General features: G+C 41.9%; 3 protein-coding genes across 3 annotated transcripts; 1 reads left to right on the forward strand and 2 right to left on the reverse strand.

Moving 5' to 3' along the window:
- Window positions 1-1,673: 1,673 nt before the first annotated feature.
- gpr12 (G protein-coupled receptor 12) lies at window positions 1,674-4,664 on the reverse strand. Its single transcript, XM_044339686.1, has 2 exons — window positions 4,369-4,664; window positions 1,674-3,451 (listed from the first exon to the last, which is right to left on the reverse strand). Exon 2 carries the CDS (start codon window positions 3,437-3,439, stop codon window positions 2,411-2,413), a length of 1,029 nt encoding a protein of 342 aa, XP_044195621.1. The 5' UTR covers window positions 3,440-3,451; window positions 4,369-4,664; the 3' UTR covers window positions 1,674-2,410.
- Window positions 4,665-5,469: 805 nt separating this feature from the next.
- On the reverse strand, window positions 5,470-12,255 carry usp12a (ubiquitin specific peptidase 12a). Its single transcript, XM_044339671.1, has 9 exons — window positions 11,633-12,255; window positions 10,463-10,543; window positions 10,155-10,368; window positions 9,775-10,010; window positions 9,323-9,399; window positions 8,467-8,550; window positions 8,162-8,359; window positions 6,418-6,496; window positions 5,470-6,312 (listed from the first exon to the last, which is right to left on the reverse strand). Exons 1-9 carry the CDS (start codon window positions 11,678-11,680, stop codon window positions 6,211-6,213), a joined length of 1,119 nt encoding a protein of 372 aa, XP_044195606.1. The 5' UTR covers window positions 11,681-12,255; the 3' UTR covers window positions 5,470-6,210.
- A 102-nt stretch (window positions 12,256-12,357) lies between these two features.
- rpl21 (ribosomal protein L21) lies at window positions 12,358-15,485 on the forward strand. The gene is made up of 6 exons (XM_044339694.1): window positions 12,358-12,445; window positions 13,330-13,408; window positions 13,513-13,574; window positions 14,065-14,177; window positions 14,759-14,909; window positions 15,363-15,485. Exons 2-6 carry the CDS (start codon window positions 13,342-13,344, stop codon window positions 15,450-15,452), a joined length of 483 nt encoding a protein of 160 aa, XP_044195629.1. The 5' UTR covers window positions 12,358-12,445; window positions 13,330-13,341; the 3' UTR covers window positions 15,453-15,485.
- Window positions 15,486-21,618: the final 6,133 nt, after the last annotated feature.

The following is a 21,618-nucleotide window of genomic DNA, read 5'->3' on the forward strand; positions in this document are numbered from 1 at the left end:
CGCATGTTGTTGGCTTCGATACTAGTTCTGAGACCAAAAAAAAAAAAATAGCCTAACGGAGAACTAACTCAGAGCAGCTGGTAGGTGTTGTGATTTGGGCTTCCATTGAATTACAATTTGTTAACCCTTACACATTGTTCAGGTCAAATTTGACCCATTTTTACATTTGAGAGCTGTAAAAACACCCTAAATATCTTACTTTTAGCCTGATTTTTTGTGACTTTCTCTAAATTGAGCCAAAATATACAAAAATGAAGAAGAAATTCTGTCCATAGAGGTGTTTCAGGTTAAATTTGGTCCATATTTATTAAAAAAAATCATAAATCACCATTCAAAAATGTCTTCAAATCCAATTAAATTCACTTAAATCACAATGGCTGGTATGTTCTTGTGATTCAGGTAAATAGGACCATCATATAGTGTGATTGTGAGTGTTTTTTTCTCCATAAAACCTAAATAATACACTCTCTGCTCTCTGAAAGGGCCCCTTTAAAACTGACTGATGAGATATTTATGAATAGAAAATTATAGATTTGTGATTTTTAGAAATTTGTCAGAGACTAATTATGGGAAATCTCAGAATATTAACAGTATGTAAGGGTTAAACTTAAATCATAATCAAAATACAGCTGTAAGAATGCCTCTGAACTCTTCTGCACTATACAGAAAAACATTTTCAAAATCCACATTTTGCAAAAATTCGGTGCAAATCTTGTGACCATCCAGTGATGATTATAGCTCTTTCATAGCAATATATGTGAGGATATCTTCACTAAATTATTGGGGTCATGGTGACACATCGCCTGCAGTGGCCTGTGTGACCTAACTCACTGAACTCAGGGGAGAAAAGAGGAATTTGTGCTTGTTGCATGCAAATTACACTGAAGTCTAGCATGCAGATCAGAGATCACGTGGTTGTGGGGCTCTTTTGGATGGTGGTTCTCAAAAGTCGGGTCCGGGGACCACCAGGGATCCTTGAGAGGGTTCCAGGGCGTCCCCAGCAAAAAGTATAATAATTTATTTTCACTAATTCCATCCATAAGTAACACAATGACAGAATGTATGATTATTTTAGTCATGGGTTTCATACACTTTCTGTAATAAAACATCAAAAAGCAAACATTATATCAGATGGGAGACCCTGGGACAAAATCTTGGGGGTCCATGATCTAATTTGTGTCTAGGGGTGTGTAAAAGTTTGAGAACCACTGCTTTAGGAAGCTGAAGAGCCACTAGAGATCAAATAAATGGAAATACATTAAGATTCATTCATATTTTGTGGATTCCAACACAGAAAGCACTCATACAATTCTGCTTTTTCTGTGGGTTTGTGGGGATTTGATGATAGTTTTTAGGGATACACTTGATATTTGTGTTAAAATAAAATCTAATTCGTGAGGTTTTCTCAAATAAACAGCAATAAAATTACTTAGCATTCAAGAATTCAAAAGCAATTTGTTTGAAAAGTGACAAGAAGAGGGATATAAGGTGGTTACATAATCCGATGGACCTATATTCGGTTTGATGCCTCCGATCTTAATAAAAATGGAGGAGGAGGTTAATGGTGGGGGTCTCCTGGGGCTTTGTCTTGAGCTGAACTAAAACGCATTCACGCACAGTCCAGAGAGAAAAGAAAGACGGGCGGGAGGGTGGGGGGTGGGGGGGGGATGGGAGAGGCGATGAGAGAAGAAGCGGCTTGATTTCTCTCTCTTGGCGTCTGTGGAGGACGCAGGGCGCGGATCAGAGAGCGCCGGGTCTATTTTTAGCTCTCCGCGGCTGTTTAGCTTTCGACGCACGTTCAGAGTGCAGCAGCAGAGCGACGGGATGCTGCTCCAGACGGGCTTTCACTGTGGAAAAATAAATGCCTGCGTGCTCAGCCGCGGCCGCTCTCTCCCTTCCCCTCATCTCATCTCACCGCACCGCACCGCACACACTGCTTTGTCAAATCTGCCGCGCGCATTTTACGCACGCTCGAGCGAGAGCGCACACTAATAATCCCTCCCCTATGTGAAGAAAAACAAGCACGTGTCGACCAAAGCTCTCGTGCTGTTAACTATATGCACATTCTATATACAGCTGCTGCCTGTAACATGTGATGCATTCAGCGCTCTCTGCAGAACAGAGGAAGGGCGTGGCACGGATTGAACAGAGGGGGCCTTTACTGGGGAAGACAGTGAGACACCTTGCCCTATGGTGAGTGTAAGAAAGAAAAAAAAAATCCATCCATCCATGCGGGCTGTGGATAAGTAATCAAACTGCCTCTGCCAGCAACACCTTCAGTGAGAACTGAAGCCACAGCCCTCTGCCGCTGATCTCCCCTGCTGCTGCTGCTCTCCGTGACACCGGACACATCCAGTGAGGAGCAGAGCTGACCCAGGGCGCCTCTCTCTTCCCGCCTGGGTCTGCTTGGTCAGACGTCACTAGGGGTCCTCGCCCGCTGGGCCACGCTGGCAGGCACACAGCCGCAGCACACCAGCCACAGCGCCTTCTGGATCTCCTGGTTCCTGAAGGCGTATATGACTGGGTTGATGACGGAGTTGTAGGTGGCAGGCACCAGCGTGGCGTAAGTGTAGAGTGGAGGGTAGGTGTAGTCAGCGATGAGAGAGTAGACAGTGAATGGCATCCAGCAGGCAGCAAAGGTGCCCAGGATGATGGCCAGCGTCGACACGCCCTTCCGTGTTGTGACGTAGTGGGGTGAGGCGGCCAGGAAGTGGTGCTGGAGGGCGATCTGGTGAGCATGGCGCATCACGATCTTGCAGATCTGGACGTAGAGTTGCAGCATGAGGCCGAAGAGCAGCAGGAAGGAGACGGACAGCACAGCGATGTTGTTCTTTGTCAGCGGACGCACCACGCTGCACGTGGCCTCCTCCGCCAGGCAGTTGACCCCTGTGACCGGCAGCAGGCCCAGACACAAGGAAAGACCCCACAGTAGCACGAGCATTGTGTAGGTGAAGGCCGCTGTCCGCTCAGAGTTGTAGGTGAGGGCGTAGTACAGCGACAGGTAGCGGTCGATGGTGATGGCCAGCAGGCTGAAGACGGAGGCGGAGAAGGAGGCCACCACCAGGCCGACAGTCAGCAACTGGGCCGAGTCGGAGCGAAGCAAGTAGGCACAGGTGAAGTGAAGCACCAGGCCCAGGCCGGCCAGCAGGTCAGCCAGCGCCAGGCTGCCAATTAGCAGGAACATTGGGGCTCTGAGCGCCGGGTTCTGCCAGATCACCAGGACCACCAGGGCGTTCTCACAGGCTATAAGAGTCCCAGATGAGCACAACACAATGTCCCAAGGGTTGACCAGCAGCGGCAGCTGGCTGGGCGGGAGGGAGTCCTCCGGCGGAAACGTCCCCAGGCCGGTGCTGTTGTCCATTGGACCCCCGCCTCCGCTGGCCCATGCTGTGGGGTCAGGGGTCAGCCAGCTGGGGGTGACCGCTGGCTCTTCACTCATTGTGCCCCCCGTCTGAAACACAAATGAAAACACAAACAAACACTATAATGATAGTTGAATTCACCCTTTTATGTACAGAAAACAAAAGCCCTCATCCTCTGGAGGACTATGTAGATTGAAATCTGTTACAAGTGTCTCTATTGTGTGTTTTTGCTTCGTCTTTTTAGCTTCACAATCTGAAAACATAGGGGGCTGTTTCCCTCCTGCCCCCACCCCACCTCTTTGCACACCACTGCTTTAAAGACACCTGTGTTACACATTCCACAACATAAACATGAGCAGTCAAGGTTATATTCTCAGCGTGGTACTGTCTACTAGAAATGAATGCACATTATGCAGGACCACACACTAATGGTGCTATTGTACAACTAGGAACAGAAACCTTCCACTGCACCAGATAACTACAGTCTGACAACCTGAATCTGGAAATTAAAAAAAAGTGACAGTTCACAGGTTATGTATAATCTCCTGGGCATTAAACCCAGCAGTGACTGTTAAAGCTGTTACAACAGAGGCCTGCGGCTTTGACCACACATGTGAAGAGCTCTATTTACTAATGCATGGCCAGGAGAAACACAAGAGGATCATAAAAAAAATAAACAACAACAACAAAAAAGCAGCAGGCTTTGCAGCAAATTTCAGGCCACATTTCCTATCGATAACCCTCCACCACCGGTGCCGGCAATAATTCAAGGCTGCTGCCAGAGACCAAGCGCCGCTCCCGTCATGGAAATATATCCTTTCTCCAACACCATACATCCACCTCACACTAGTGGCCATATGTTGCAGCTTTACCTTCTGCACCTCGCATCAGAGAAACACACTGGCTTGCTCCACGTCAGCAAAAGGATGCAAGCTGAATTTTTTTCCCCCCATGCATGCCGAGGATGCTCAATTAATCCCGTTCCGCCGCCTCCCATGCAGCCTACCTTGACTCTGTGAGGTGAGGCTTCCCGTCTAGATGGAAGAAGCGCAGCCTCGTATGTCCATGTTAGTGATAAGGATGGTGGTGCAGCAGCGGCGGCGGACAGACACGCAGCCCGTGGAAGGAGGTGTGGGGGTGGGGGTGAAGGGGAGGGGGATGCTCCTCTCTTTGCCTGAAAGCTGCGGGGATGATGGAAGAAAAGAAAAGAGCGCGGAGCGGCTCTGCCGTTAACGGCGCATCGCCGTGGACTGCGGCTGTGCAGGAGGCAGCGAGCGGAGCAGCGGCGGAAGAGAGGAAGAGGAGGAGGTGTGTGTGTGTGTGGGGAGGGGGGGAGTCAATGATGAAGAAGGAGTCCCAAATGGACCAGACTCAGTAAAGAGCACAGTGTCTAGTCCGCGCTGTCTCAAGGACACAGACAGGTGCAAGTGTGTGAAGTGGTCAGGCAGCTCTATTTTCACGCAGGTATGAATATTATTTTTTTTAACATTTATGCTCCTCAATCAATAAACTCACATACTTTAGAGACACTTTAGTGTTAGTTTCAGTGCTTCTGGGTGTCTGACTGGAGTTTCAGATATGAAGATGCTGGATGCAGAGACTCGCTCTCCTCCTGCGACGCCCTGCTATTCTCGTCCTGTCTGTGCTATTAACAGCAAGCCTGATGTGTGTCACCAACCTCCTCCCCTCCCTCCCTCCTATCCCTCCCCTCCTGTCCTCCATCTTCTTGTGCCTCATCACTCCATCCTTGCGGCACAGCAGCCTCCAGGACACCTCCTTGCATAGGTGAGGAGCTGGGTTAATGTGCGTGTATCTGACCACAGTGAGCTGACCGAGCATCATGTCGGCAATTTGGATTTTTTTTTTCTCCAAAGCACCTGCCTTTTGGATCTGAATGAATTAAAAATAGCTCCTGTTGCAGTGGAAAAAGAAGAGCTACCAGGTAGCACCGCTAAGGGGCGATGTTGAGCGCCTATGAGTCATCAGTGCGCACCTGTGGGACACAGAAAAGAGAGCACACCCTGCTTCAATCTTACTGGCTTTTATTTCTTTTTCTTTAAAACAGAAAATGATCGCTTCACAACAGGCCTTTTTTTTTCAAGCAAACCCTCACATTAAACTTGCCAACACCTACAAAACGGTATCAAAAGTGCACCATAGTGTTAATACATCTTCTCAAGGTCTAACATGTTCCAATGATAATATTATCTTCTTGTAATATTTATACAAATACCATTCTGTACACTGTAGAAATACACGACCCAGTGCGCCCCCCCCCCATAAGTGGGACTCTCACCCCCCACCCATCGGCATCTACAGCCGTGATCAAAAACATGATCCGCTCTACAAAAATCCCAGTGCAGAATAAACAGTGTGGGGGAGCGACAACACCGGGCCAATATCACATCATATGAATTATTAAATACCCATTCACCCCACACCCAAGGCAAAAACTAGAACGCCACTCGTACGACCAACCGGCATCTGTACAACCCTCATTCAGCGTCTTTTAAAAACAATCTTGACACAGTTTTCATTCATTATCGTCTCATTGTCCCTGCAGCAGCAGCAGCAGTGTCCAGCCAGAGTGAAGGGGATGAAGGAAGGGTTGTAGGGGGGCAGGAGGGACATGGAGGCCAGCTGGTACATGGGAAGAGTGGGCGGGGGGGGGGGGGGGGGGGGGGACTTCCATGGCTGAGCTGCAGCGCTGAGTGCGTAAAAGCACAGGTATGAATTAACAGCTGTGCAGGCAGGTGTAACACCATGCGGGCTGCTGTGGGCGTATGGTCCACTGCTCCACACACACAGAGAGGGAACTGGTTTCTGTGGTGAAACTCTCGCTCTACGTTTAGTCTCTGGACTGGTAAAAGAGGATGTAGCCCGACTCAGAGTTCTTGGAGATTTCAGAAGTCAGACCGTAGAATTCCTCTATGGCCTGCGCGTCTATTTTCTACAAGAACAGGGAAAAAAAACAACATAGAGCAGGGTTAGAAAAAAACAGGAACTGTGTAAAAAGATACAGAAATGCTAATGTGAACACATAAAACTCACTCACCTCTACAATATCATCATCGAACAGCAACCAGAAGTCATGACTTTTCACAATGGCAATGTAGTGACCTCTGTTTGGACCACTGGAAAGAAATAAAACACTGCATTAGCTCTACAGAGTAAATCTATATATCTTATTACTGTACACAACCAGAGTCGATCCTCACACGTGTTTTCACTTATTTTGCCTGATTAGACTCGTTGCCAGAACCGTGCCAGTCATTCATGTCAGTATCCAGGTTTCTGATGGTGTGAATGTCTCAGCCTCTTATTTCATTATTTACAGTTTGAGATTGATCTCTGGCTCTTTAAACTCTGCTGCCAGATTCAGACACATCTAATCACTGGTAATGGAAAACAAGTACGACAGTGCAATTTATGATCTGCTTGACTGAGGTCAGACTTTCCCTGTATTTCAGCATGATCATCACTACTTAATTTACCTCACTGTTTTTTGTTTAACTAACGAACGAACTAACTAATTACTGTGTAAATAGAGTTGGTGACACACCTGCGAGCATAGCAGACAATGATCACTGGATCAGGTGTTTACATGCACAATACATAACAACTGATCATAATCAGGATACTCGTGTGCATGTAAACACAGTCTTGCTTAATTTTGACATCTCTCTGATCCTCCTGTTAGTTTTGTTGCACCTTTATTATTTTGTGTTTTGTGAAGTTTGGTGACTTCATGTAATTCCAGCGTAACTCCACCCAACATCGTCCTGAGCAGAGGTCTAATCCAACAAGTACAAACATCTGTGTGGGTGTACGAGGATTTATTTTCAAACATTTTTTTGCTGGTTCGACGTGTCAGAACAAAAACGAATAAGGTGAACAGGCGCTGCTTACCTTCACTACAAGGTCCACCCACTTCAATAACCAGCTACAAATCTTCACCTAACTCTGTCACATGCGTGAAACCGATCAGCCAACACACAAAAAAAATTGTCTAACGTCTGATTAAACACCATCATCCTGAGCTACACACTGAAAACCTGATTTTTAAATGGACTAATAATACTGTGGTTTTATTTTTAATATTAACAAACACATCTTTTTAAAAAGCTGACTAATAAGTATCACATTTTACATGAATATTGTATTGTTCCTGTATCTGATTATACCGTCTAATGCCAAAATGAGTCATCATATGTTCATTTTAGCAAGTTTAAGCCTCTAAATACAACATACTGTATGATTTAAGCAATATCATGACATTATAAGAACTGATCCCACATCATTTATAACCTTGTATCATGACATATATTTTATGAAAGATCTCCCTGCCCTTAAAATAACCCTGGCAGTAGGGAGGTTAAGTGGGAGTTGAGCTCAGTAGGGAGAAGAGGAGACTCAGACATCATTTACATCAGTAGGACTCCCTCAGCTCCAGATAAGTTTGATCTTTTAATCTATTTTCTTTTACTAGATCATTTGTATTCTCAGTCATGAAGAGCTGAAATCTGTTCCAGCATGCGCTGTGTTAAAAGCAGGGGAACACCCTGAATAAACATCGACAGACAAACTCCCACTCAGAAAAAGAATGGCCCAGCTGAATGACAGATGAGGGTCTGTTTTTCCTCCTGTGAGACATGATTTATATTCTAACGTCTTAATTCTTGTGCCAATATGTTCAAATGCATTTTATTATTAGAACCGTGATTTGTCTGCGTGTCTCTGGTTACTGTGGAGACTGTTAAAAAGGTGTTTGTATTCTGGCTGTGCGTTCACCTACACACCTCCCACAATGCACCACCACGGCGACCAGGTCATAGAGCCTCTCAGGATTGGTGGCGTCCCCGGAGGTGTTGAAGAGACGGAGCTCCAGAGGGAAGACAACGCGATAGGACAGCTTGGTGTAGCGCTGCAGCTGCTCCATGTACTTAAAGCGCTTCAGGTGCAGAGCCAGAATCATTGGCAGCTTCTTTACACGCATCCTAGATCACAAATATCACAGCGTCAGACACCCAAATATAAATACAGCACAGAAAAGCCTTTAAAAAAAGCTTAAATTCATACATTAAGACATAACCTGTATACTGACCTCTTGTGTGCCTCCTGCTTGCTTCTACATTCTTCACAGTAGTATTTGTACTCACTGCACAGTGTCTCTGTGTTACTGAAACCTCTGAGGAGAGCCAAAAAGAGAAAATTAGTCAATACACAATCTGAAGTCCACATCTTTGATTTCAAGCTGCATTCTCCTTGTGTAGGTTGGTGAAGGACACAGCACAAGGGTTGGTGTTTTTTTTTGTTTTTTTCCAGACTTTTGGCTCAAACTGATCCTAGAAAAACAAAGCCAGCTGCCTCAAACAAACAGCACCTGGTAAGAACACTTTATGCAATTTTATTTAAAACAAAATACACTTTATGATATGGTTGATTGCAACCTCTTAAAATGTTACTACTCTGCATGTTACATGCTAAAAATAAGTAAAACACTCAGTTATATTGAACGGTGACTAGTACTGCAACGCCAGCAAACATTTTGTCCATTTTGTATTATGTTAAAAAGTAGGCTTTAACATTTTAGAGCTAAATTCTTAAATAGGGCTATGTGTTTTTTCATTGTTGATTAACTGTAGATTATTTTCTACATTAATCATTTAGTCTTTAAAACATCAGAGAATAGTAAAAAAAATGGGTGATGTCTGAGCAACAGTCCAAAACACAAAAGATATTCATTTTACTATGATGTAAGACAGAGAAAAGGGAGGAAATCCTCATATTTGAGATGCTGAAACCATCAAATGTTTGGTATTTTTGCTTTAAAGGTGATGATTAAAGATTTAACCACTTATCAAAATAACTGCCAATTAATTTCCTGCCAAATAACTACTACTCCTGCTTCCTCAATGCCTGATGCAGCTCTGCTTCAACATGCAGCACTGTAGCTTTACCTGAGGCAGTGTGTGATGGAGGTATTCTGTTCTACATCCACAGAAAGGTCAAGAAAGTCCTCGTCTTTGCTGCTTATCTGAAAAATAAAAACAAAAATAAACAGACATCAAAATAAGCAGTCCCTAATCCTGACAACTCTGTTTGTCAACCTAATACTGACAAGAGGTTTGATGTGTCAATACTCCACAATGGGAGTTGTTGCCATATGGTGATAAAAATCCTACTGTATGCGATTTTATTCTGTTTACTGAAAACATTGTTTGCACACACACCAACAGAAATTACCACAAACAGCCTAAGCTGTTCTCTAAACATGTATTAAGAAGCTTCATCTTTGTAAATGCAGTAATCCCTGAAGTCAGCAGCAAGACTGTCTGGCTTGAATGAAAATTTGTTTGCTGTAAGCCACTTAAACGTCTCCATGTACGCAGACAGCAGTGAGGCGTCTTACTGTTTCACAGGTGAGGCAGCGTGTCTCATTGGTCAGAGTGCCTTGGAAGATCTCGTGGACCCAGGTGGGAGCGGGCGTGGCATTGCTGTTGTTGTTCTGGGAGTCCAACGTGCCGTTGGCAAGGCGGCCATTGGTCTTGTCCTGCTTCCTCTCCTCCTGAAGCAGATCTGCGATGGTGTTGAGCAGGTAGTTCAGGAACTCATGGGCATCCTGCTGCATGTAGTTATCAAACAGCTCTGAGGGGAAAAAGCAAAGAAAGAGAGAGTTTAGGGTCACAATTCAGCTATTCTTCATGTTCTGCAGGTACTTCAGGATCTTCTGAGCGTTCTACTGATTATTATATCTCCCTAAAGTATATCAGTTTGCCTTCCTCGTCTCACCATTCTCCTTGCGTAGCCGTGTGATGAACTTCTTGGGCGGTATGACGCCCACTTTCCTCTTCTGGTTGGCAATACTGTGGAACAGGTCAGCCAGGCAGGTGAGCAAGTTCTCCTTCCGCCGAGGCTGACTGCGATACGCCAAGATCTTCTCCCGGAACGGCCGGCAGAAGTAGAGAGCCTGCAGCACCGAGTTGCAGTAACAGGTGTTCCCAAACTGAAATGAGCACCACATATGGCTTACAGTAGGATCGGAGCACATGGGAGTCAAGGGGAGATGTAAAAGTAAACACAGAGTAACATTCACTTACATTGACCAGGCCAAAGTAGTGCTCATTGACCGGAAACTGCTCAGATCCAATCTCTTTCTCCAGAGCAGAGGCATTGGCGCCCTGTGAATGGCAAACAACTTAGTAATATCATAATGCAACATATAAATTCAGGCATTATCGAGGAAAGAACAATGACAAAAAAAACAAAAAACAATCACACCTACGCCTAAATTAGCAAGAAAATGCCAAATTGTATGATAGTAGCTTGGTATTTTCAAGGTCATTTGTTGCTGGGATAAAACAGAAAACTAATGGGCATTTTCCCCCCTACCATCTCCTCCCAACCCTTTTATGTCACTAGTGCTAAAAGCATGCACCATTTTTTTAACTGACAACAAAGTTGTGGTGTCCCTGGCTGGTACTCACACTTCTCTAAAGCAGCTTTCACTTGTATAACAACTCGGCTGAGATGACAAAATGTGTCAGGACAGAAAGTATTCAAGCGCAGAGGGTTTTTTTTTAAGTCGGCCCAGCACTCTGGGTTCGTTTGAGGCATGCACATCCTGTTAGTATGTTTCTGTGAGACGAGTTAATGTGAAACTGCGCGATTATGCAGACAGCAACAAACTGTAGACACGGAGCAGGAGAGAGTCCCCAGCTGCGAAGCTAATGTTAAACCATGTCGTCATCGCCTGCGTTCACACTAACTGGTAGATTGTCAAAGGCCAACACGTCATTTATGTGCACCATTTCTCCACACATGCTGCAGATGAATCATCTATCAGTGTGAAGTCATCCATTACCCAGCTGTGTGCCAGTTGTTATCAAACCTCTAACGCTGGTTTAGCTTCAGTTATCTTGACGTTAGCCTGTTAGCCGTGAATCCCGGCTGCAGCAGGTGCACTGACACTGCGCTCAAAGAAGCTGTGTTATATATATTATACATAATATTAACCAAATAAATCGTCAATGTGTGAGTTTAAAAAAACAGTCAGCACAGTCAGTGTCTGTTTGGTGCCGTTAGTGAAGAGAGCAGAGCCGAGTAGACGTTGGGTGGCTGATCGGAAAACTGCTTGGCTAGCAGAGACGTGATTTCTAGTGCTTTTATTTATAATTTAACGGTTTTAAAAGCCGATAACAGCGCAGCCGCCGTTTCCGTATCACCCTGTAGCCCGAATAGTGGCAGTATGAGACTGCCTTGCCACTCACCATGGTACAAAAGGAGGCAAATTTGGAGACTGTCATTAGGATTTCCATTCGGCTAGCGCCATCTTCCACCACACAGCCGCGCGCTGACAGGACTGGGCTTCTCTCCCCGCGTGAGGACTCTGCTGAGCTCGCGACGGCAGTCCAACCGCTAAAGATAACGAGAGCGTTCACTGCATGCTGTTTCCGCCTTCGCTTAAACGAGATCAATAAAGTGGATCGCTTCGTTTTTGATTTAGAGAGAGTCACACATTCATATTTATCTTATCCTCATGAGAAAGGCTAATTTGCCGAGATCACATCAATATGTGGTTTGTTTGTTTTACAGCTGCTATCCGTGTCGTCAAATAAATTAAAGGTTAGCACTTTGCTCAAGTTTCGCGCATGCGTATCATCACTAAGGCTGTGAGTTACGTGTTTGCACCAACATACAAGTATTAAACTCGTCCGGCGTTGAAAGCGTGAAAAAACGTTACAAGAATTTGTACTTGAGCCATTTCTTTCATATATTTTTCTCTTTTTTTGTTCCGTAGACTCAGATAAACAGTCAACAAAAATCACAAAAACATCGTCGGTCAGATCTGATCTAGAGTCAGTTGCTGCCTATTTTTATACAGTCTATTGTTAATGCACAGAGCGTGCAGTTCGGTTTCCATGCCAACCAGTAAAAGAGCTGACTCTGGATCTGCCTTTATCCTCGCTGTGATTTTTTGTTCAGGCAGTATCGTAGCCGACCTCGGTTGAATTTTACAAGGCGGAGTCTAGGAACTGCTGCTCTCTCTTTCCGCCGTACCCGCCATCTTGTAGAGACCGGGGGTAAGATGTTCTCCGTCTTAAATCATATTTTCTACTTAATTCTGCAGTCATTCATTGACAATAATGTCTATATATGCACCGCAACTCTTCCCTTACACATCTCAGTGGGTTATTATCGCATTAAAACACGTCCCAGACGGTTATATTGACGGTTTAATGTGAGCAGGAGCAGCAGCGTGGCTCTCCATGCGGGCCTGGCAGGCAGCAAAAGTCTGTACAAACTGTGTTTTCCTGACACGCCGTAATACAGGCTAACACGACGTTTGTATTTGATATTAGTTCATTTTCTTAACAAGCCTGCATAAAATAGCTGCCTCTACGTCAGTTTAGTTGGTATTTCTCGTTAACTTGCCATGTTTCCGTAACGTTACCGGTGTTATCAGGAGGTTCAATGTGTTGTGTAGCATCAAATTTCTCAGACACGACTCTTAGGTTTGATCTTACGCCGATAGGAGAAAGTCATACTTGACAGTTTTTTTGTCTTCATACACTTGATCAGCTCTTAAAACATAATGAGCTATTCTGTATCCTCAGTAGCAGACAGCATATTGGCAAGTAGGGGTTTCTCTGCAATCATATCGTATTTTTGTTCAAAAGATATTGATAAAGCATCAGTCAAACGTTTGAAAATATTAATAAAATCAGTAAAATGTCGAACCTGGATGTACATCATTCCTGTTGTAATATTACAAATCATTCTAAAGCTTATCAGTGATTTGTACTAATAACCTGAAAATGAGTTCCTCCTTTGATTTACCAGCACCATTTGACCACTTAGATGAAAGCAATAGACTACTTTCATATCCTTAAAACATGTTTTAAGTTTGCATTAGAAGAAATTCCTAAAGCTCTATCATGGCTAATATTATGTCTTTTTCCCTCAGTAATCAGGCATCATGACGAACACCAGAGGCAAGAGGAGGGGGACGAGGTACATGTTCAGCAGGCCCTTCCGCAAGCATGGTGAGTGCATTTTTAAGTGTTTCTTTTAGTATCAGTCCACAGTTTAAGTCCAGAAGAATTGTCAAATCTGCACGTTGAACTAATTGGCTGTATTTACTTCACAGGCCCAATTCCCCTGTCCACATACATGCGCATCTACAAGAAAGGAGACATCGTTGACATCAAGGTAAGACATTTACATTTTGTCACTTGGCAGATGTTCTTATTTAAAACCACTTACAAGCGAGGCAAGACAATCAAGTGTTAGAGGAGAGTGACTCCGATAGTACCATGATAGAAAACTCTCAAGTAGCAAACCAGGTAGAAGTGCAATGAGAAAGCCCTAGACAGAAGGGTTTTTTAAATTTAACATAGAAAGTAAGAAACAACTGGAAATAGACAAGTGCATAAGAAAAAACAGAAGCAACAAGATAGAAGTGCAGCAATCAACAACAAAATACTAAAAAGGGAGAAGAGCTTAGTTTTGAGTCTTTTACACATGTGATACAGATGTATCAGATGTATTGACAAACATTTGTTTAGTTGATCATCAAGTTAAACTGCAGAGGGAATTAAACATCATATTTATGCTGTGATGACAAGCGAAAAAGTGTATGATGATGATTTTGTTGTTGCTACTTATCATTTTTACATTATTGTATGTGATTTCTCTCCAGGGCACAGGTACCATTCAGAAGGGTATGCCTCATAAATGCTACCATGGCAAGACAGGACGTGTCTACAATGTAACCCAACATGCTGTCGGCATCATTGTCAACAAGCAGGTCAAGTAAGTAGGAAGTGGTATTTATTTTATGTGATTGTGTGTGTTATGTGATCTTGAGCAGGCACACACCAAAGGACTTAAAATTCCCGAATGAAACAGACCATTTATGTTTTAACCAGTTCGCAGTTGTTAGACCCATTAAAGCCAGATATGTGTGGTGTGCCATCACAATGAAACTGACAGGTGTTGCATACTGGGACCTAAGACTAAAGAAAACAGAGCCGCTATGTTTGCTTGAGTGATGTTTGTTTCGAGTGCACGTTAGCAATCCTCCAGGTGTTTAATCTTTGGTGTGTGCTTGCTTGTACCCTTAATCTAGGATGAGCGATGGTAACCCCATCTTCACTTTGCCACAAGGATCGTTTATGTCCTCAGTGGTCATTCACGTGGGGGAAAGTATTTCATCCTTAAGCATCCCAGCCAAACTCCTGTTTGACCTGGGTTGTATTGAGGAGACAGCAAAGAACTGCAGATATTTCCGCAGCCTTGCTTTGAACTTTGAGCTAAAACATTCCTCAAATGTTTTAATTCATGTGTTTGATGTAAATACATTTATGATATATATATTTTTTTAATTCTCCCAGGGGCAAGATCCTGGCCAAGAGGATCAACGTGCGCATTGAGCATGTGAAGCACTCAAAGAGCAGGGACAGTTTCCTGCAGCGTGTCAAAGAGAACGAGGGCAAGAAGATGGAGGCCAAGCAGAAGGGCAGCTGGGTGGAACTCAAGCGTCAGGTATGAACACAACCAAAATGACTTTCATTTATTGTGGCCAACTTCTAGTGATTTTTGCTGAGAAGATAAGTCAAGATATCCTTGATAAGAACTATTATTTTTGAAGTAAATCAATCACTTGCACTGATAAAACCTGGTGATATTACCTCGCTGCCATTTTACCATAAATCAAATCAAAACCGACCAAAATCTTAATCAAAAACTTGAATATTTGCAGTTTTTAAGATGGGGAAAGCATAGAGATCCTGATAGCATAATTTAGAGTACATTGTGAATGAACTGGTCTTCATAGTCTGTAAATTTTAAGTTAAAACAACAAAGTTGTAACTATATTTTTATTGTCTGTTCAGATCCAGGTTACTTTATTTTTACCCATAGTTAGATTTGGTGTTTTCATTCTGGATTTCTTTTCTTCTAAACTGACTGAAGTTTCCCTCTTTGTTGTCTCCACAGCCTGCTCCCCCCAGAGACGCTCACTTCGTCAGCACCAAGAAAAACCAGCCACAGCTGCTGGAGCCCATCCCCTATGAGTTCATGGCATAAAGTGCTCACTGAAATAAAAATATTTGTACACACGCTCCTTGTCATGTTGTTTGTTTTTTAATGATCTGAATGGTAAAGTGCTGTGATGTGCTGTCGCTCTGTGATGATTGTCCTCCTTTGATGGTTCAGTGAAATCAAACACACTTTTTATTTCACCGGCGATCTGAGAGCGACTGTCACACACGTCACAAGCATTTCACATCTGTTCACCTGCACCTGTCGGGTATTCAAGGCTCATCCTGTTTTCACCATCAGTAATCTAAGTAAGATCTAAGTAGTGACCTCGGTCAACGGGCTTGGTGACTATAAGCTATTAAAAGGCCCTCACGTGTTTACATTTAATTTCTTGATAAGACTTCATGTTGGGATTCTAATCCTGCTGCACATATTAAGTCAGACATCTATAATCTTTGTCATGACTTGCTACATATTGTTACCAGCGGTGGAAGAAGTATTCACATCCTTTACATAAAAGTAGAAATACTGTAGTCAGAAAATACTCCATTACTAGTAAAAGTCCTGAATTCAAAATTCTACATAAATAAAAGTACAAATGTGTTATCAGCAATTTACTTAAAATAAAAGTACTCATTATGCATACTGGCTACTTTTAGAGTGTTTTATTATAACAGTATATTGTTATTAATACGTGTAAGAGCATTTTAATGTTATAGTTTATAAATGTGGAGCCAATTTTAGATACTTTGGGGTAGATTAATAGTAATATTGCATCATTTAAGTGTATCATGTTTTTTAAAATAAGTAATTTATACAGAACTTTCTCATAAATTTCATAACATTTAAAAAGAAAAAGACAATTTAAACCATGAAAATAGCTTATGTAAAATCAGTGGAGTAAAAAGTATATTTCCCTCTGAAATGTAGTATAGTGGAAGTATAAAATGGAAATGGTCATGAAAAGTACAAGTACCCTGAATTTGTACTTAAGTGCAGTACTTGAGTAAATTAACTTAGTTACTTTCCACCACTGATTGTTGCTATGACAAGTCAAACTTTTCAGGTCAATAAGTTGCTATCTAGCAACAGTAATGGCCCTTCATGCCCATGATGTACCCACACAGGTGTTTCCATTTAATGTTTCTGATTTGACCTCAGTATACGGACATGTTATGACATCATGATCATTTTTATTCCCAGTGGTACATTGAGATTAATCACCTCATGTAATTCCCTGAGAGCTCTGCCTGACTTCAGTGTGAGCAGACATCTATTCAGAATAACTGAAAAACTGAAAACACCAGTATGAGCTTGTAATAAACTTAAAGTTGCCCAGTTAGTCTACTTAAGACAGCAGGGATGGTCTTTGTAGTTTAGGAGGTCAACTCACTGGTTTAACTTTCTGCACCAGTTCAACAGTCATGACAAACTCATGCAGTCCTGCCAAGATTTATTGTTCAAACCCACAGAAATTAAAAGTACTAAATATGTCAGACAGAAGATTTGAGAATTATGTGTATAATGACACACAAGACGTCTAAAATATTTTTATCTTATAGTACGGTGCAGCCATAAAAACACAAGGACTCACTGTCAACCTGGCATCAACGAACAAGCAGACAAAGAAAATGTATATGTGGTACTTTCCAGGTAGAGTAAGATTATTTTTCCAATTTAAAAAGGGGGAAATGAAAGGAAACTGGATGTTTGGGGTTTAGTAGTAGTTTCAGTTTGACGGGATGCTGTCAGTGATATCTTGGGTTAGTGGGTGTGTGAGCTCCACAAGCCCATGCAGGCATGTCAATGAAAGCAGATGTAAATGAGACAATCTCAGTCTCGTTCTACAGTAGGAGGCCTGGTGGTAGTTTCCTCTCTACCGGTGCAGTAGGTGGCAGTGTGCACCAGGTTATTGTGCTGAGCTCAAAACAAGCATTCGGCCTGGGTTACAGAACATCAAATTTACTGAGTCCAGTAATAAGTAATGTTGATCTGTATTATAATACTAATTCATTCAAAATTCTACTTTGACTTGGCTCCATTATAACCACAGATATAGTTCATCTTTGACCACTCAAATTTACAGTTGATATACACTCCCCGGCCACTTTATTAGGAACACCTGTGTAATCTAATACAACAGCTCTGCCATAAATTCTACTTTAACGAAGCTTATACATTTTCAGTTTTTGGTGATATTGTCAGAAAGGTGATAATTCTCCTTTTTATTATTGAGTTTGTAGTGGGTGGTGGTGGTGTACTGGAGTGCATTATATTATTAACATACATGAGGGGGGCAAAATATTAGGAACACTTTTCAACACAATGCACTCCAGTACACCATCACCAACCACTGTGAGCTCAATAATAAAGTAGAAATATCACCTTTCTGACAATGTCAACAAAAACTGAAAATGTATAAGCTTCGTAAATGTAGAATTTATGGCAGAGCTGTTGCATTAGATTGCACAAGTGTTCCTAATAAAGTGGCTGGTGCGTGTATTTTTGGGTGTTGCAGCATCAACACTCATCATTATTCAGCAGTTTCCTTAAACTCTCCCAAACTTATCCATCATGATTTTCCTGCACACCTCTACAGACGTAATGTAGAGGTTGGTGGTAAACCAAATATTTATTTTACTGTCTAACTATGTACAGTTTTAAAATACTTTGTCAAGCAGGATTGAACCTTCCTTAGGTTTCAATATAAAACATGTATCAGCGATTGAGTAGCTGTTTAAGTATGGGTTTTTAATACATAATAATTAAATATAAATATTTGTACAACATATTTTAAGCAAGAAGCATAAAGTGCTTTTCAGTGCAGGATAAAATGAAATGAAAACAGGATATTGAATACTGTAAGAACAACAGTATTAAAAAAAAAAACCCCACATAAATCACATTTTAAGGTGAATCTGCAGCTTTGATCAGTCAACACATTTCTTAATATCCACAATTTAGATTTGATTGGGCAAAATGGAAATTGTATTTTTCAATAATTGTCTTCACTAGTAAATAGTCACAATGCAAATACATAATCCGCCTTTGAGAAGTTAAAATACAACTGAGACATGAAATATATTTTATATATCTGTATCTATATATACCACCGGTATCATTAACTGCCATTAAACATTTAAAGCAGCCTGTAAACATCGTCACAACAGTTTCTCATTTCTGTTCACCATCCAGCAGGAATTCCTTTATTTTTAAAGGAAATATCCGTTTTGTATTTTTCTCTAGATAAAATAATAAAATGCATGTATTAGTCATACCTTTGTGTGTGTATGTGTGTGTGTGTGAACCGCTTGTCCTACACTGTGTGTGTTTGTGTGTGTGTGTGTGTGGACCACTTGATGTGTGCTGTTTAATCAGTGGAGGCTGAATGGCTGGCTGGTTATGTGACAAATAGGTTATCTCATCCCACCTCAGTACTTTATCCAATATTTACACGAATTAGGACCAGTTTACAGAGATAGGGCCAGCAGCTGACAGGATGAAGTGTGTGTGTGTGCCTGTGTGTGTGTGTGAGGGAGAGAGAGAGCAGGCCAACAGTGAACACTTGAATTTTCTTAAATGAGAAGAGATCTGAAAAGAAGACTCATATATGTAGAAGATGGATGTTTCCATAGCGAATAAAGTCTTTATATATTAATTAAAAAGATGGGGAAAAAAAGCACAAAATGAACGTTGTAATCCCAGAGTGGACACTGGTGAGATAAACCTGCTCAGGTTGTCTTCACCCTCCTAACCCTCCAGGCCTGAGGTCAGGGAATTCAGACCCAGGTCTTATCAGGACAGAGTAATAAGTATCCAACAACCCGAAGAGATAAAACCAGGAAAAACACATGGAAAAATAAAATGCAATCAATCAATGAGTGAGCTGGCAGCCAAAGCCTTTGGTATTGATCAGCAAGGTCTGGATTTGCTTGTAGTGTTTAAGTAAAACGTTGCCTATAAATATTTATATATTTTATTTTTCAATATGTGTATTCAATATATTTTATTTTATATATTCTCACAGCCTTAAGCAACACATTAAACATAACTGAACACAGACTGCATCTACATTGCTGCTATTTTCTAATTAACCAAAGATCAAATACTCCCATTATATCTCATCCAAAACACTCCAAATATCATAATATGATATTCATCCTGCCTATACATCTACAGTAGGTCCTTTGTGTGTGTGTGTGTGTTCTCACAAATACACCTGAGCGTCATGTGTGACACTGGCTCATGGAAGTTACTGATTGAAGGAACAAAAGGTAAACAGAGGAGAGAGAGAGAGAAAGCAAGTGAGAGGGAGAAGGGCAAAAAAAAAGGGGGGGGGGGGGGGGTTGTGAGGCTTGTGGATAAAAGCTGTGGAGCACTATGAACTCCTTAATCACACACGTTTGACACACACAGATTGAGTCTGTCAGCTTGGCCAGCAGCTCAGAGCAGCTGTATCGACCCGGGGTGTTACATATTAACCACACACATACACACATATGTTAGGTCACTTTTGGGGACGTTGCATAGACTTACATTCATTTCCTGGAGACTTACCCGAACCCTAACCTTAACCACTGACCCAGAAATCAGCTCCCAGATCCCAATTGGGGACACAGCTTTTGTCCCCAATTGGACAAGCAGTCCCCAATTAACTGGTCTTTGTCCCTAAAGTACAAAGTAGGCTATGTCAGACACACACACACACACACACACACACAAACAGTAGATAATTGGATATGGACTCAGACAGGCTTGCACCACTGACGCAAGAGAAGTGGTGTGTGAGGAAATGTTGCTCAGCATGATACAGAGATATGAAATTTCACAATTACCTGCCCTCATATCTTAGCTGATCACATTTGATTTAATTGCAGGCCATTACATCCAAATTACAGAGAAACATACTGTATGTTCTCACTTACAACACCTCTGATACAGTGAGATTTTTAGTTTTAATTATGCAGGTTGTGAGATAAATTAAGATTTGCTTTACTGGCATGAATGCCACAACAACAATATTGCCAAAGCATTAAGACTCAATTAAACAAAATAGCATTAAAATAACATTACGATTGACATGTATTAATTATATATAGCATATCTATGTATACAGTATATCCTATGCATGTATTTGTGTGTGTGTTATATGTGTCTCTGAGATCTCTGCCTCTATTTGAGGACAGTGGACATGAATAAGATTAAAACTGTCTCCAACAACAAACAAACTAAAGTCTTCCAGTTGTTCTAGATAATTCAAAGACTTCACTGTCAACTTTCTTTGGAGCTGCTGTCTACTGAAGAAATGGTCCCAGTGAAAACTGTGAGGAGAATTTTGATATCTTTAACGATGTGACAGTTGTTTTTGCCGAATTATCCCTCACTTTAGTAAAAGTAGAAATACCACAGTGTAAAAATACTCCACTGGACGTAAAATCCTGCATTCAAAATCATACTTAAGTAAAAGTGCAAAAGTATTATCAGCAAAATGTACTTGAAGTAAAGGTACACGTTATGCAGGACAGACATTTTACATGTCATATTATTGGATTATTGCTATTGATGCATTCATATGTTATTATGTATTTTAAATTAATATACTTTTGGGCACTTTATAACAATCATTACCTATATTTTAAACGTTGATCATATGATTTCTATGTGAAATCTTAAACTAACTATACTGTCAGATAAATGTGGTGTAGTAAAAGTACAATATTTGAAATGTAGTGTGAAGTAGCATGAATTACAAATACGTCAAACTTCTACTTAAGTACAGTACAGTTGTAAAGTATTAAATGTAGTGAATGGAATATAATCCCATTCATCTGAATTGTATTTGGGCGGAAAAAACAGACAAACAAAACTAGATTTACCCTCAAATAGCTAAAAACCACCAGAGATAAGTGAGAAAATATTTTTTTTTGTAATTTGGGTGAACCAACGCCTCACGATCCCTCACACACCTTTGCTTCTCGACTGTGAGGCAACCATGGGTGTGACAGTGTGTGTCCACATGACCTGTGTGTGTTTGGGATCGGCCTGAAAGGTTTGACAAAAGCACAAGGAAATCCCACTCCAGGCCAAACAGAGTGCAGGCTGTATCTCTGTGTGTGATAGGTGGGGTGATAGAGTTTGTATGGTCATATATGTGAATATTGGGCCAGCTGTATTGATCCTGACCCTGACAGCAGCGGAGGGTGAGGGAGGG

Source organism: Thunnus albacares, chromosome 21 (genome assembly GCF_914725855.1).
Source record: "Thunnus albacares chromosome 21, fThuAlb1.1, whole genome shotgun sequence".
NCBI lineage: Eukaryota > Metazoa > Chordata > Actinopteri > Scombriformes > Scombridae > Thunnus > Thunnus albacares.